At 40.1% G+C, this 17,933-nt stretch overlaps 1 protein-coding gene across 1 annotated transcript in view; it reads left to right on the top strand.

Moving 5' to 3' along the window:
* The window catches only part of slx4ip (SLX4 interacting protein), a 54,446-nt gene that overhangs the window by 4,933 nt on the left and 31,580 nt on the right, over positions 1-17,933 (top strand). Inside the window, exons 2-3 of the mRNA XM_073873432.1 lie at positions 5,939-6,032; positions 6,318-6,440. Coding sequence (XP_073729533.1) covers positions 5,939-6,032; positions 6,318-6,440 — 217 coding nt within the window. The remainder of the gene's footprint in view (positions 1-5,938; positions 6,033-6,317; positions 6,441-17,933) is intronic.

Below are 17,933 nucleotides of genomic sequence, written 5' to 3'. Positions count from 1 at the left end.
GAGAGAGAGAGAGAGAGAGAGAGAGAGAGAGAGAGAGAGAGAGAGAGAGAGAGAGAGCAGTAAATGCAGCTGAACGAATACACTGCGTGTTTTAAAGTAAAAAAATAAGTAAATAACGAAACGCAATATGTGGAGGCCGGTGTTGAATCTGTCTGTATGATATGAAAAATATCTTATGTGAGCCTGTGGCTAAAGTATAAAAGTGGAACTCTTTGTAGCATAATCAGCATATGTACATTAATTTTACTGTCATGCAGATGTATTTTATAAGCTAAATGGTTTCTGATAAAAGTGATTTAAGACTTTTAATGACAAATGTCGGGAGGGCATTATTGTTACATTAAAATGATGCGCGAACCTCTCGATGGCGGGTTTCTTTTGATTTCGTGTGCATTCAGATGCGCTGAATTTCTCTTCGCTCTTGCCCTAAGAGTTTGCACGCAATTTATATCTAATCAATCACTTCCATGCAATTGTTTTATCTTTCCCGAAGTGTGTATGCGCTCAGACTGCGTCCTCTTGTGCATTCGCAAATCCATCAGCTCTCGCGCGCTCTCTGGAAGGTGACGCTTTGGTCCGCAACGCCCCGCTGATCGCGTGCGCGTCTCTCAACAGATCTCTGTGCGTTGCTCTGGGTGCAGCTCTGTAGTTTCCCAGTGTCGCATTGCGTATTGTTTATCATTTCGCATAACTTTTAAGAAAACAGACCCGCCTTACGGCCGAAATCTTACCCGCGTTTGGCGGTGTTAATGTCAAGCCCTGGTCATAATACCATAAATTCAAATATTATAATTCACTTACTGCCAGCAAAAATGAGCCTTGGTTTGTGCTCTCTGGAAGAGAAAAGCCCACTTGCATATCGTTGTTCAGCTCGTCTTTTTTTGTCTGTAATTTACAACTTTCGGCGGGGCAAAAGATCACGTTGCTGTGCACGAAACAGCATCTCGAATGCACACCAAAAATTACCACTTTACCAGTGCCTTTGTAAGTGGCGACAACGATCTGTGAACTATTGTGTTAACGACTGTGTAGCTGCTTTGTTTGTTGCTGGAGGACGCGTGCTTTACAAAAACGGTGCTGTACTAAAAGGTAAATTATAGTTCGCCTCAAATTTTTTTTTATTTGTGTATTTATTTAATGTGTATTATTTCTTCCCCAAGCTCATAAAATAAATTTGGGTCGCACATAAATTGGCAGGGTCGGTCGGAAACCGGAACCAAACAAAAATTTTTTTTAGGCCTAATGTAACTTTGATTGATATATTGTGATATTTGCTGTTTTGGGAATATAATAGGATATATTTTTAGGAAAGTTGTCATTGAGAACACACAACCATATGCAAACCTTGTATGTATCGATATTTGATAACACCCCTACTCTACATACCATCATCACTGGGTTTGGACATACATCACTTACTTCACTTAAAGTAAGTAAATAATCACCTAGAAACCACCCAGGACAAAGACACCTTAGCAACCACATACCAAAGTGTTAACAACTACCCAAAAGGCCTTATCCACCACATACTAATGTGCTTACAACCACCCAGAGCACCCTGGAAACAAACATAGCAACACCTTGGCGACCACCCTAGCAGTGAGTTTTTCAGAAAAAAAGTGGTTTCACTTGTCTGTCTCTCGTGACTGTTCACAACGCTAACATTGACCCTTTTGAGGGAATGCCAGGTGACTCGCAGCATACAAAAACAGCAAGTTAAGACCAAGAGTTTAAGCTTTAAACAGGCAACACCCATAGATCTAAAGAGTTCCCCCCAGGCCCCGGAGACTGTTTGTCGACCTGCAACTCTTATAGAGAGACAAAGAAGGCGCTAGACGGATGGGGGATTCTTAATGAGTAAGACTAGTTCTCTGCACTCTCTCGCTCTTATTTTCTCTCTATCTTGCTCACTCTTTCTCTCTCTGCATAAACATCTGTGGCTGGTTAATGTTAGCCCTGGAGCTAAGTGCAGCGAAAGGGGGTCTGGTTCTCACAACAGCGATAGTGGCGGTAAAAGGGCAGGGAGGTGCGCCGGTGAACGGGCAACTGCTGCACGACCACTCTTGGGCTGAGTGCCCAAAACTAATCAGAGAGAGAGGGCAAGAGAAACAGAGATAAGAGAAGGTAGTGAGGAGGGAGCGTCTTGGGAACTGTAAGCGATGCAGAGCAAACCCAGGAGGTCAGGAGGAAAAGCTGAAAGCAGATTGTGATTGCTTCATGTATTTTCTCAGTGATTGGGAGCAGAAAATAGAACAGCTTTACGTTAGGACAGGCTAAGGGGCGGACTTTGGTCAAAGCGGCGGCGACTGATTTAGCACAGTTTTGTTTTATTGTTTGTTTAGTCTTGTACCTTTTGTAGTATCTTTTTGGCAGGTCATGTTGATCAGATAAAGTGACAAAGGTAAGAGAAAGTTTAATCGCTAGGTTATTGACCCACAGGAAGCTTCGGGTGTATTCAGCAGGCATAAACAAATAAAAGGATATAGGAAAGACTAATGACACTTGTGTTAGAAAGCACTGCTTGTTCATTACTCAATCCTTGTACACAAATATCATTACTGCTCTAAAAAATTTGACCAGTAAAGAATTTCCTGAATACAACATCACATTTCCTCTAGATAACAACAAAAAGTCAAAGACTTTACATTGTGTTGGATTTGTTGAAAAACATTGGTGGGTATTAAGCAGACCAATTCTGCATAGATGATAAAAAACATACATTAAATACAGACCAGCATTCAGCATGCAAAGTACCCAACCTACATGTCTGTTAGCTGAACGTTTTGTGTATCTGCTGCTGATGGATTGAAAACAGAGGTGGTATTGCAGCTATGGTTAAAGATTACCTCTGGGCTTTTTTCTGCAAGGAATTTATGTTAGGCATTCAAAAACAGTTACAAAACCAATTGCACAAGTTACATATTTGCAAAATATTTTTAATGGCATTCTCAGCAAATGTAGCCAAGGATTTTTTTCACAAGCTTAAGTCTTGTTCACTGGGCTAATTATATTTTTTGGATATATCTCATATTTACTTTGCAGCATTTGTTATGTTTTGAACAATTTTGAGATTTCATGAAAAAAAAATCAGAATCTGTAAATCAGTTACGTTTACATGACTGCGATGTACTAAAACTGAAGTTTTTCCTTTGTTTTTCATGTACATGCGATAATTTTCTCCAATTATTCCCATTTACACAAATCTGCAAAAATGACAAAAAAATGCTGTTTTATGCCTGCCAGGACAGTAGTTGGCAGTCAAAAAGTGTAATATGCACATGCAGAATGTCACCGTTTCCACATTTTCATGTTTTTGCAGTTTTCATCAAGACAATAGCATTGTTTTTAAAAAAATTGCATTTTCGGCCCCCAGAACGCGTTTTCTGGTTTTAGTTGAAAACGTTGTTGTGTAGACAGTCCCTTAATTCACACAAGCAATATGGTTGACTTTGGAGTCATTGTCAAGGACTGTGTTTAGGGTACTTGTATTGTAAAACAGTGTTTCCCATACATATACTTTTTGTGGTGACCCGAGAGTTCGCAAGACCCCATTTCGTGGTGTGAAGGACTTTTCATGTTACTTTGCTTGAGGCTCCATGTTCGAAAATAACCGCCCTGACCACATATTAATTACCTATTATTCACCGATCCCCCTGCAGGATGTGCCGCCACAAATAAACTGTTAGTCTGTGGGAAACAAAGTCTAATTGTCCAGCTTTTGCCAGAATATCCAATTGAATGGACATGGATATCACAGACAGATTATTATTTTTCCAACTCTTGCACCAGCAGACCTGATGTTTCAAGGGCCAAAACCTTATTATTCTTTCCAAACACTGAAAAGCCCTGTGTTATCTTTACATATTAAGACAGACCCGCATATTAGGTCAATCCATTTAGTTGTTTCTCTCAAGCTGTCTCATAGTCCAGTGATTTACACATGGCCTGGAAAAGCGGGGCGAACATGCCTCTCTAACACTGGGAACATTCCTGCAGTCATTCGTAATGGCATATTTCGGATTTTGAAAAGAAAGTGGAGAAATACAGAACAGCATGCAGTTCCAAGCTGCTCCTGCCAGTGCAAGAGGACACAACGTCGCTTAGCTGCTTTTCATTGCTTGATTGACAGTTCCTGTCTATCCCCTCCATTGCTTTCCCACGCCATGGTAATTGTGGAAGGCAGTCAGCCGAAACCACTGGTCAGTCGCAGAATGGCCAAAGCACAAAGACGTGAGGAGAATGCCGCCCAGTGTTTTCTGAAGGATCTGCTGTCCTCTACATACCCACATAGTTTCCCACTCATACATAAGGACATCTCTTTTTTCACATTTTGCTTTTGTCTCTGCTCGCCTGCAAATGATTAACTCTTTCAATGAAAGTCTCTTTAAGGATATAAGTGACACAAAGTTTCTTAGAGTTCTCTCACATGCCACCACCTAAATATAGCCACTTGTCTTTTAAAAACACATAGTCTGACGCTAGGGGGCAGCCCGTCCCTCAAATTCAACATGGCCGTGTTCAACGCATAAGTACACAAAGCAGCAATTAGAGAAAAATATGCTTTCATGTCAAAAACAAAGCTATTTGGCAGCCCAATTTGGCCATAGCTGCCTGTCTCTGGGCTAATAATGTGCTGTAATCCTGCTTGACTGAAGATGAATTCGGAGGTTAGAAGCCAACTGACAATGCTGGAGACATTTTATTTACACAGTCGCTGTAGACTCCTCTGGTATGGGGAGGCATAAATCTTTGCTTATGGGACGAGCAAGAAAAAGACAGAGAAGATGTAAAGAGAGAGAGAGAGAGAGAGAGAGAGAGAGAGAACGAGTGTAGCCAGAGTGTAGCCTGAACAATGGGCTTTACCCAACACACCCTTCTAATTCACTTTCTCACGTCATCTCTTTCCAGCTGTCCTTGGAAGAATGCAGACCCAAATCAAGGCATTACCCTGCCTCTCATACCGCCCTGCCCGGGCCACTTTAGATCCTCTCCAGGGCACACTAAAACCTACACTCACTTAATCATGTTTTATCAGGTTTTTATCAGACACTCTTCAAGTGCTCCAGAATGTGCTCTGCACTCTGTCATTATTTGTGATCCATGTGTGTTTTGAAAAGGGGAATTTTTGCATTCATTGTTTCTCCCGTATCTCCACTAACGTTCCTTGCGTGCCTCCTCTCCTCTGATGTCATCTCCTGCATTGTCAGTCAAACTTGTGTCTCTTCATCACCATTGCCCTACGTAGTCTGGAGTTCAGGTGCTGAGTGTCGGCTCCCCGTCTTCTCGCGGGTGGTCCGGGTAAGACCTGTGTGAGAGGTTGAGGCGGACTGAAGTGGAGTGTCAGACTCGCTCTTGCGCTCATGTGTAAAACATAATCTGGCCGGAGATGTAACGAGCACTTAAATGTTTGCGGCGGCTCTGGCTCTCGCGCCCCACTGTGACTTATTGTCCCTGGCGTGCACTACGTAGCGCTCCCAGAATTCCAATTTCCGGATGAAGTTGCGCAGCCCTCTAAAATTCCACTGGGAATACATACATGAATCTGTCATGTTCCTCATCACCATCAGCAAAATACTAACAGGTTAGAGGGGGCATCCATTCACAAAGCAGTTTCTCAAGGTGCAAATCCTTTGCTGTGTCAGTGCTCTGCGTAACTAAACGATGACTTTAGCCACACGCTTGGTTTTAACATCACTGTCTTTGAGATCAAGTGTATCGGATTGCCAACATGATGCTAATGAGGTGCGTTTACACAGCTTGTAAAAGTCATAGGGAGAGAGGAGGGCAAAGCAGATGTACATGGGGGGGTTAGTGTAACTTGCCTTCAGCTACGGATTTGAATGCGTCATTCAATCTGCTCTGTCATGACTTCTTTTTGTTTTGTTCAAGACTGCCCATCTAATACTTCTTTCTCTTCCTCTCTCTTTCTCCTTCAAAGTGTGGGAATTTCGCTGTGCTGGTGGATCTTAATGTATTGCCCCTAGGCAGCCAAGACAATGCCAGCTGGTTCTCTGCGGAGCACAGGAAGGAAGGGATTGAGGGTGTGTTTCTGTTTGTTTGTTTGTTTGTATAAGTGCTTTTTACACCTCAGTAGACAGATACTGCAAGAATTGGGGATTCCCCCACCTTCTTTTTCGGTCTTTATAAGATATATAATGTTATGTAAAATCCGCACAATATTACACAGCTCTGTAGAAAAGGTTTCAAATTAATGTCCTCTTAAACTGATTACTGAAACTTGCTTGGGAGGGATATCTTTGTTCTCATGAATGCATATGTATGTGTATGCAAACTTGCATGTGTCTGTATGCAGGAAGTGGGCTCTTTGATAAGAGATTCAGTGGAGCAGAAGGTGAGGCAGTTTCAAGAGGCCAGATACCAGAAGATCCAGCCCAAACCGAAGAAAGATCTCACCCTGAACACTCCGCTCTGTCTTGAAGGTATAGCAGTCATGTGCTTTGCAAGCTACCTACATAGATAGGTGCGCACCTCAAGCTTAGGCTTTCTTGCCATATTTTATGCTGGGTACACACACCAAAATATAATCGGGCTGATTTTGGCCCCATTTTCCCTCCTTACAACAATCCTAGCTATGTCCCGATTATCTTGATGGTTCTACAGATTATCTTATCAGATTTTACCTTGATGTGAGGTGTTTTAAGAGTGTCTGAACCTGATCGGAAGAACGTCGGAGCCGCCCCGATTGTGAATCGTAAATATTAAACATGTTTAATATTTACAATCGGAAATCCTGATGTGTGGGGGGAACCTCGAGGACAAATGTGTGCATGACCTTGAGATCATCACGTGAAACGAAACAATATCCAATCAGAAAGCGAGAAGACGGAAGCAGTCATGGTGCAGCACAAAGTGAAGCTGATGCAAAGTGAACTTGTACACACCATGTTCCCGCTGTCTCCATGACTTCACCCAAACCCTATTCTTTTTATCCCTTGAATTTTCTGTAAAAAATCATTCCAAACACTATCATTGAAATTTCTTCCTGCATATCGTCCACCATGCTTATTCTGAAGTCTCATGAGATTTTGCGAGATTGCCTGTGTTCACAGTCAAGACTCTGGTTGAAAATCTGTTTGTGTGGTGTGCTGTCTTTGACACATCATGGCACACCACACATCATAGGTGCAAAATGGTTAAATTTAGGATTTTTTATATATACTGTTTGTAGAGTATATATCACCATTTTGAAAATCTTATAAAATGTAAAAAATCTTTTGGTGTGTACCCAGCCTTAGGCACCACATAGATCTGTAAAATATTTGTTGAAGCTCACGTGATTTCTGGTAAGGGAACATATGGGCCATTGATGCTCCCTGTTTTTTTGTGTTGCATTGTGAGAATTTTTGAGGTAACGAACGTTCCTGTGCACTGAAAGGATTTTGCGATTGAGACCTTTAAAGATCCTTAAAATCACCGACTTCCTGATCAGTGCCCTGATTATTGAACGAGGGAGCTGATTGAGACACAGCCTAAATATGCAATCTGTTATTTTGTTTAAAGATGAACAAAAAACAGTACTTAAACCAGGTCTGCCCAAACTCAGTTCTGGAGGGCCGATGTGCTGCAGAGTTTAGCTCCAACTTGCCTCACCAACCCTTCCCGGAATTTTCTAGCATGCCAAATTAGCTGCTTCAGGTGTGTTTGATTAGGGTTGGAGCTAGACTCTGCAGGACACTGGTCCTCCAGGACCGAGTTTGGTCACCCCTGACTTAAGCTGTCAGTGTTTAAAACTGTCTCCTTTCCTTACTTTGATACACAACAGTAAGCTTATAGTAATTGTAATTTATCATTTGTATAAATAATGATTTATAATATGAGCTCTGGAGTTGGATTTACTGGGAAACATGGGTTGGATTTCAATACACGTTAGATTTTAAACAGAGATGGATGGCATTACAGAGAAAAAAGTTAAAAAGTATCATTAATAGAATAGTTAGGCCGTGTGTACATCAAAGCATTTTTCTTGAGGACAGAGTATTTTTACATTTATTTGCAATGGGAGCGCATTGTACTTTTAAAAAACGCCAACAGCTGGAATTTATTCCATTCTCAGTGCTTAGCACTCACATTTTATTTGAACTTTGTTGAGCCTTTGTTAAAACACTGTGCCTGTTGATGTCATGTTTTACTCAGCTGTCCAATCACAGTGCGGGATAGGCTGGACAATTACCACATCAACCAGGACATCTTACGTTTATGTGTACAATGACTGAATAACAATATGGACTAATGGTTAGAGAGTCAGGTTTGTTTTTAGGGCGATTTATTGCATGCGCATATCATCAGTAAAGCCGATTCTGAGATAAAGCGGCATTTACTACATAGAGCCGTTGTTCACTGACAAGTTTAGCAATATCGCATCAACAATATCGGCCAAATCGCTTTGAATGCGAATTGCCTAGCTTGTCAGTGAACTAAGGCTAGGTGTAGTAAACGCCGCTCAATATCATAGAAGGTGATCGCTATTTATTACTTATCACAGAACCGGCTTTACTGATGAGATGCGCATGAATATTGCATTTGATAAATCGCTCAGCCCTACGTGTAACCTGAAGGCCGCAAGTTCGAGTCTCACATTCGACTGAGATGCCCTTGAGCAAGGCATATTTTCCAATTGCTCCCCGGACGCTGCAATGATAGCTGCCCACTGCTCCGGGTATGTGTGTGTTCATGACTTGCACTGTTTGTGTTTACTACTCACTAGGAAGGGTTAAATGCAGAGGTGACATTTCAAGTATAGGCTACCGTACTTTCACTTTTCATTTTCAAAGTTAATATTTCTTTACTTGAGTATCCACTTTTGTACCAGGCCATCCCCGGACTACCACATAAGTAATATTTGTTGACAAAATTAGATACCAGTAATACATTACTTCTTTATCAGATATTCAGCAGACACTTTTAACCGAAGCGAATAAAAAAAGTAAGGATGGCAGTTTAACATTAGAATAAACATTCTAGAGTTGTCGTTGACTGGGTAATGTTAGATGTTTAATTGCTTCATTCACCTCATGCAGTTGGCTTAAGATGAGATGATACCGGCGTACAAACCCAGCCCTTAGGTTATTTGTGTCTGCTAATGTATAACTATTTTGATTTGTGTTGTTCAGTTGAACCTCAAACACCACCACACTCGTCAAATACAATACCAACTGTACCTGTTAAAATATGACAAGTATTTGTTGCGCCTGAATATTTGACAATTTTCTTTAGGCTATTGAAATATATAATTACCTATGATCAAGCTGCAAGCGAAGACCTGCAGATTTCATACACACCTCCTTTAGAAATGACATAAATAAGAGTGTCACACGTATTCACATGCATATCAGTCCCACAGCAGGAAAGGAACGGTTTCAAAACAGAGCGGAGAAATTAATGCCTTACCTGCATGCCAGCAAGAAAACTAGCCGAGACTAGATAACCTTCCCCAGAAGTGTCTCAACCGCCCCTATACGGATGTGATGGATGTTTACGACCTCACTTTTACCTGTACTTATACCCAGGCCATATGTGTCATGCATGTTTTGAAAGGGTTCCTATCATATATATTTCCAAATTAGGTTATACATTTTTCATCTTCAGTCCTATTATGATGCTATTAATGTTGTTTTGTGGCTAAAGTTTCATAATTCACTTTGTCTTTGAAAAAATAAATAATCAGATTTTTACAAGAAGCACTCCCTTCATATTTAAAATAAGTACAGCACTTTGGTCCTAAAACATGGACTGCGGGTTTCTGTTGGGTTCAGTGTAGTTTTTAACTCCCCCATACTTAAATAACACTTAACCTGCATAACACTGTGACAGATTCATAAAATAATCCTCTTTGCAATGCAGTGTATAAACATAATGTTCTCTTTTTGGACCAGGGAGGAATGTTTGAGTTCTGAAAGTTACGGCATGTTTTTATAATACATCAAGATGTTTTATTTCAAAAGATATGAAAAGTTTGATTCCTCATAATGACCCTAAAATTTTTGCATGTGGAAAATGCCTGCAATGTGACAAGAGTGAAAGATGCCGACTGTCCTCTGTCCTCTCATTGTCTCTCGTCTGTTACCCATCACCATGTCTTGTGAAAGCAGAAGGAGGGACAGGAGGGAGTTGGAGGGACGTGCTTCTTGCACAGGTAGCACTTAGGGCACACTCACATTATCCTAACCAAACCACGCCCAAGCACGTTTGACCCCAAAAGCCTGTTTTGCAAAATGCGCAGTTTGATCGCAAATCAAAAGGAGAGACATTAATTGCGCAACCACTCATCTTGATCTGCCTTCTTAAAAAACCTTCTGATGTGCCCAGCAGGGTAACGTGAATGTCTGAGCTGCATACGCGACAGATCAACTAAGCAATATGTGGGCTTGTGAGAGGGATGTGTGTTATCGCGCACCAAACGACTCCGAATAAAAAAAAAAACACAGACATAGCAATACGATGGGTTCCAGTGTTAAGAGAGCGCTTTACTTCCTGTTTTCTTCAAAACAATCGATTCAATTAAATTTTATTTATATAGCGCTTTTCACAATTGTTTAATTGTTTCAAAGCAGCCTTACATTAATAGATGCAGGAAAAACACAGAAAAGTCATAAAAACATAAACAGCAGAATACAGTGGTTAAGATTAATCATACTAGCGAGCGTAGTAAAAATTAAACCTATGTAAGAGGGTGCTAAGTTAAGCCAATGTCAGCAGATTCCCTAGGGGTTGAAAAAAAACTCCTAGGAGAAAAAGCCTGTGTGCGAAAAGTCCTAGGAGGAGAAAAAACCCTTGGGAGAGAGCCAGACATATCTGATTCTATAGAGGATATATTATATAATAGGTACGATTTTTAAAAATTTGATGGGGATTAAAACATAATATATATTTATATATACATAGATAAGTAGATTAGATGGGGCAGCTGGTGAAGGAAGGCCAGTAGATCAATGGCGTGATAACCACCACGGTAGCCTGAGCTCCCTAATGACGAAAGCGTCCTAATGACAAAAGCATGCCCGGTCTTGGATCGGTCAAGGTACAGTGTGAGTGCGTGCTTCTGGGGAAGTAGGGAGGGGGGACAATAGTGCTCGGGCATGATTCGGTTGGGTTAGGTATCATATGAGCGCGCCCCTAGATCCCTTAAAATGCTCACTGCGTGGGCCAGGTCCTGCTGAGAGAGGTAGATTACAGGGCAGTTAAACCTGTAAAACGAAATTTCTTCCCTTTAGATGTTGCTGCTCCTCTCACGACACATCAAGGCATGGCAGCTCTTCTGCATATAGATGACCAGCTCTCTCTCTCTCTCTCTCTCTCTCTCTCTCTCTCTCTCTCTCTTTCTAAATAAGTCTACAAATTCACATTGCATGTTGTTTAAATTCAGCTTCAGGCCATTGTTGGTGTAGGCAACACAAATAATGTGGGATATGAAGCTGAAACATGAATCTAACACAGGATCTAGTGAACCTCTGAATGGGTATCCCAAGGTAGAAGCTGAGAAAACAAATGAGATAATTTTAGAAGTCCAGAACGAAGATAAAAGTGGTGAGAGTCAATGTTTAAAGTCTGGCATTGGATGTTGGGGATTTTCTTCATTTGTTTGTAGCTGGTTTCTCCAACCTCAACTTTCGCTCTTGACACGGTGAATGTGTCCAGCGTCCTTCATAGTAGATCGATTTCTGACACATCATGAACTAATCATGGCGGGAACTTCATGAATCATTGCTGTGTATTTGCAAAGCCTGTGAGAAAACATGATGTCTTGCCCTTAGGCCAGGTGAAAACCGGGTTATTGTCTAATACATTATATTAGAAAGGCTGACTCATTATGTCTGACAGATAGACATAATAAATGTGCGTTTGTGTGTATGTGTGGACAGACTCCTTCGCTTACGTGACAATAAACAAGGAAGGTTAAAGGTATTATTAGGCCTGTGGCAGGAAATGGAGCTGGTCTGTGAATGGGAAATAAATGGAAGGGTCACATGCTCGGTGTGGAGGTCAAACACTAACCTGTTGATCTTCTCCTCAGAGCTGCAGACAGGAGTAACACAAGCATCAAGATACTTCACAGACTTTACCATCTATTTCCCGGCATCCAGAATCGGATAGTGTGACAGTTCATACCGAATTAGATGAAGTACTTATTAACTGTTTAAGCAGTTTGTTTTATATAGTATGAATATGGGTAGTGTGGATGAAATTTGGGCACATGAGAGAGCAGGGCACAAAGTAGATTAATACTTTTTTTCACAATCAACACACATCTCTGCTACAAATAAACACTTAAAGTTTCAATTACACCAAAAGTGACAGGAGCAGTGTTGGGGAAAGTTACTTTTAAAAGTAATGCATTACAATATTGAGTTACTCCCCCAAAAAGAAACTAATTGCGCCATGTAGTTACTTTTTATGCAAAGTAATACTTACGTTACTTATGCATTACTTTTTCTTTCTTGGCTGAGGCTTGATCTCTTTCAGGTCTTGCAGGTCTTTATGACTGAGAAGTTCTGCATTCAGAAATTGCATATTTTCATCGCAAAAATGTCAAACTCTGGCCTGCCATCTCCGTTTTCTCAAAGCTTGCACGCATGAGGGTGAACAGTTTGAGAAACGGAGATGGCAGGTGTAATTCTATGTGACTATATTCAGTTTAATTATTAATAATTGTATATATATTTAAACTTGCATTACTAAAAAAAGTAACTAAAATATTAAATGTGTTCATTTATAAAGTAATGCGTTACTTTACTCGTTACTTCAGAATTATTACGTAATGCACGTTTCGCCCAACACTGGACAGGAGTGCAAATGTTATAACTTACCACATAGGTGGAGTTAATTGTAACAAACAGATGATTTGTTTTTATACCTGCTAGAAAATTTAGTTTAAACAAATAATTCAATACAATTCTGTCTATATTGTAATATTGTTTATATATCTGCCTATAATAGATAGATATATAGATATCCACACATTTATCCATCTATGATCCTTCATCTTAACATCCTTTAATTTTCCATCAATGCATATAAATAGATTTTTTGAAAGGGCTTCACAATTAAGACATACAAAATCACAATTGTGAGTTATTTCCCCTGATATTGTATTAACAGTTATTATTTTGATTAATAGTATATACCTGAGGCTTTATTGTAACACTGTGTTACTAGTGTTACTCGGCCCTGTATAAGTAAAGTAGCCGTGTTACAATTAACCTTGCATTAGTTTGTGCCCTGCTCTCCCCTACTATATAGAGTGAGAAATGGTGGCAAGATTGACAGCTGATGACGGAGGAAAAAGCGCTCAACAAAACAGTCTAACAAAAAGCTTTTGGTTAATAAACGTTTTATTTCTCGTTTAAAGCTCCCGTTCTGTCTGTGATTTGAAGCTTTGATTGTGTTTATTGCCAAGCTTTGAGTGGGCAGTATAACATGTGTTCATGTTTCACGTGTAAAAAAACGCGGTATTTTTCACACAATTTACTTATCTGTATAGCGCTGTTTTCACTGTCCTCAAAACAGGCTGATTTCTTCCTTGTTATGTGAAGTCCCTCCTTCAGAAATACGTATCGAGTTCTGATTGTGTAGTTTGTTTAATGTGCTGTGATTCGATAGCAGCTTAGCTTAGCAGAGCCGTTTGAGCCAAAGCTGGTGACTGACGTATTCATGTGGGCGGAGTTTAGTCAACGGACTGTTTTACTGGCGTCATTAAAGCAGGAAGTAGAAGGCTGTAGTCCAAACCGGCCGTTCGTTGTAGGCTTTTAAAGAGGAATTCTATTGAAGAAAATATATCGCCTAGCAGTGAACTTTGAGCTTTATCATTTTACAGGTATTATTTATGCTATTAAAGCAACATTACACACTAACTAGGGTTTAAAAAATGGTATCAGGAAGAACGTGACCTTTAATATAAGCGTGTTTGTCATTGTAGGACTTTATAGGACTGACTGTACGTTTTTATTACATACTGCAGTTGCTGTAGTACAGAGCTAAAGTCTTGTTCTCTGTACTTGTGGATTTAGCAGACAAATATCCAGGATTGCCGCCACCGTGTCTTTCTCAAACGCTGCATGGTTTTCAGGATGTCTTGATTTGATAATGAAATGATAAATGAAAGTTGTAGTGCTGTATGTTTTCGCGTCTTTCTCTGACACTTTAAAATGCTTTCACCAACATGTTTTCTGCTTTTGCGCATCTCTCACTTTCCGCTGGTTGGTATTTGATTGCGTCATCAAAGACCTCATTATTCTTTAAAATTTAATTGCCATTTTTTTTACTTTTAACATGTTTACTTGTAGAACACCCAAAATTATTTTTTGATATTTTTGGCCGAATAATTTCGGTTGACGAACATTCAGTGCATGCTTATGATCACGTCATCAAAGAACTCATTATTCGGTAAAATGTATTCTGCCTTTTCACTTATTTACTTCCCAAACACCGAAAATGAGTTTTGCTATTTTCGACCGAATAATTTCGGTTGCCGAACATTCAGTGTATCCCTATGATTTTCAGCTGCTATTTAGTATGGATGTGTGCGATTTCAGACACAAACTTTCTCTGCTTGTGCCCGCGCAGAGAACAGCTCTACCCGTGTCACAGAGCTTTGCCATTGGCCTGTTATACAACATGTGACCTCTACAGCTGTTGGCTATCAACAGCCATTAACTCTCATTGGTCATTTTGTGTTCTGAACACTTAACATTTATTGGCGATTCAATATTTCTATAGGAAGGTTTAAGCAAAAGTATTGAGCTTTTTGAAAATAAAGTATGCCTCTTGTTGTTTCATCATGCATGTCTTGAATACATTTCGTGCAAACGTTCACCAAAAATGTGTCAGTTGTCACCTGTGTGGTTGTTTCTGCAGATTTCAGCATGCACATCACATTCATCTCATCCTGCATGCATGTCACATGCCGACACATTTCCTGAGAAGTCTGCTTTGCTCTCAGCTGCAAAGGCCACTTTTCAAATGTCAACTTTCGTAGATTCCCCCTTACTGGCTACCTCATGCTTCCCCATTAGCTCATAGTTAGTTGATTTATTTGTGCTTCGAAGAGGGTGGGAAAAGGGGGACTTTTCCCACCAAATGCCTTGGCTGGGTGCAAGCACGAGCCAGATCATTGGCAAACTTACCAAGGAAATGTTTGCTTCTGGAAGAAAACAGATTACAATGTTTTATATACTCATTTGTGTAAGTTTGTCTGCCCCAAAAAGGACAAAAGTAAAGCTTTTCTCTAACCTTATTTGTTTTTCCCTTTTAAAGACATAATTTAAAAACTGTTCTTCTCCGGGCGCTGCTATCATACCATTCCAAAAATCACTGCAGATATCACCATTTCGTTATGCCAGTCCCTACAGCCCTAATATCACTCATTGGATTGCTGCTTTTGTACAAATGCTTAAATCTTATCTTATGTACCGGTATTTAGATTTATCTATTAGTTTTAAAGCGAGAACTCAAGCAAATTAGGAATACAGAGGATTTTAAGAAGCAGCATACACTGTAAAATTATATATAAAAAAGTTGAATTAGCTTAGGTTATTTTAACTTCATTTTATTGCTGGGCAAAGATTAATCGCATACAAAATAAAGTGCATTTTTGCCTAATATATGTGTCTGTACTATGTGTAATTATTATGTATGTAAACACACACACATACAAATACATTTCAGAACATTTTTATTTATATATCCATTTTATTGTTAATATAGAATATAGAATATATAAAAATATAAATAAATATATATACACAAATAAATGTTTCTTATATATACATAATAATTACACACAGCGCACACTCATATATTATGCAAATTTATTTATTTTGTATGCTATTAATCGCGATTAATCTTTGCCCAGCACTACTTTATTTGTATAATTTGTAACAACTTCTCACTAGTCAAAAAAGATTAAATTAATTGTAAATTCAAGTTAATTAAACTTAAAAATGTAAGTGCAACAAGGAATTTTAACAGTGTAAGTAGTCAAATCTGGCCTTGCCCCTTTTAATGCCTCACCTCAGACTTTGAATATTACACAAATCTTAACATTTTTGGTTTCATCTCATTACTTTTGAATAAATGTTTAATTTTGACAATAAAGTTAAATTTTGACAATGTATAGCCATATTAATTAATTATCTGTTAATGAAATTAAATAGTGCTTAAATAGCATGCATGCTAAACATACTTGGAATCCTAGGTAAATATAAAATATTTGAAAAGGATTGCTTCACATTATTATAAAGCTTATTCAGCCAACTGAATGTAGCCCTGATGTTCCTCTAGTCAAGTGTCATGCATACTAAATAAGTGTCCTGCAGTGTAAACCGACTAGCCCTCCATCAATTTCGGCTACACTGATGCAATTACAATTACGACGCACTACAAAAAACTCTGCAGCTGTTTCCGCTTTCACGCACATCTACGGATAACCAAGAGATTTTCTACCTATATTCACATTTCCACACTTTTGCATGTTTCATCCGATGATTTCAGGTCTTGGACAGAGGGGCGGAGGAAGAAGGTGGGTTGGTCCTTTATACTCCTCCTCCTTACCAAACCCCTTCCTCTTTCCCACAGGTGCCAGGGCTTACAGTGCTGGTGTGGCAGAGGGGGGAGGGAACACCTGGCATGCTGTTCTTCCTGACGCTCTGGTGGGTTTGTAGGCATTTTCCCAGGCTCCCCAGATGAATGGTCACTAATAGCCGTGGGAGAGGGCTTTGCAAGAGCTGCACTGTGTACCAGGCTGACTCTTCTTGGCAAGCCCTGTGAGGAAGGCTTAGAGGAGTACTGGCTGCTTGTGACCCAGCCCTAAAGCCAGCACAAGTGCACTGTTGCAGATAGCCTTACCACTGGAGAATGTGTTTACAAGGGCAGAGTGGGAGTGAGATCTCACTCAGTGAGTGGTGGCATGTGGGCCCTGTCTGCCGTGCTTAAACAGTTTCTGATTCTCAGGCTGTTGATTTTCAGCACGCCAAATTTCTTTGCAGACCCCTGCGTATAGGGGCAGCAATCGGATATGATATCATGCACTAAAGTTTTTATTCACATTTCATGGATTCTGATGTACTTGCATCAATGTGGTTGCTTTTTTAATATTAGTTTTTGTTAGCACATCCAGTTCATGAGAGTGCACATCCAGTTCATCAGAGCTTCTCCCTACAAACTTGATCAGTTTTGTGGTCTGCCTGGAAAAGCCTGGAAAACACTGGTACTTTTTCACAGCTAAAAGGGAGTTTGGGAACTTGCATTAAAGCACAGATTACAACAGGTTTGCTCGAGACGGCGCACGCACGAGAGTAAAGCTAATCTTGCATTTAGCATGGGGCGGCAGTGGCTCAGTGGTTCATGTAGGTTGTCTACAAACCGGAAGGTTGGTGGTTCAATCCCCGGCTCCACCTGAGCAAGTGTTGAGGTGTCCTTGAGCAAGACACCTAACCCCAGCTGCTCCCGATGAGCTGGATGGCGCCTTGCATGGCTGACACCACCGTCGGTGTATGAGTGAGTGAATGGGTGAATGTGAGGCAAATTGTAAAGCGCTTAGGATGGCCAAATGTCTGTTAAAAGCGCTATATAAATGCAGTCCATTTACCATTTTACCATTTAGCATGATGCTAGTCACGATTCTCTCAGGCCACTCAGTGATCTACAGTGTTTTTGCATCACGTTTTGGTATCAGCTGTGCTTGCTTGGAACCCCAATCGAGGTGGTACTAAAAAAGTATTAGGTACTACGTACTGTATCCAGTCGAAAAGCCCCCAAAAGTAAGCTGACCCAACCCAAACCGTGGGGTACTATGCAATGGAAAAGCACCATAAGGGTCCTTCATTTTGGTATTTATAGACACCATGAATATGAACTAAAATGTTTTAGTACATTTTAAATACAGATATGGTATGTTTAGTTTATATATTTATGGTGTC

The sequence above is a fragment of the Misgurnus anguillicaudatus genome, chromosome 11, assembly GCF_027580225.2.
Source record: "Misgurnus anguillicaudatus chromosome 11, ASM2758022v2, whole genome shotgun sequence".
NCBI lineage: Eukaryota > Metazoa > Chordata > Actinopteri > Cypriniformes > Cobitidae > Misgurnus > Misgurnus anguillicaudatus.
The sequence above is the reverse complement of the archived record's forward strand: the minus strand, read 5'-3'. Positions and strand labels throughout refer to the sequence as shown.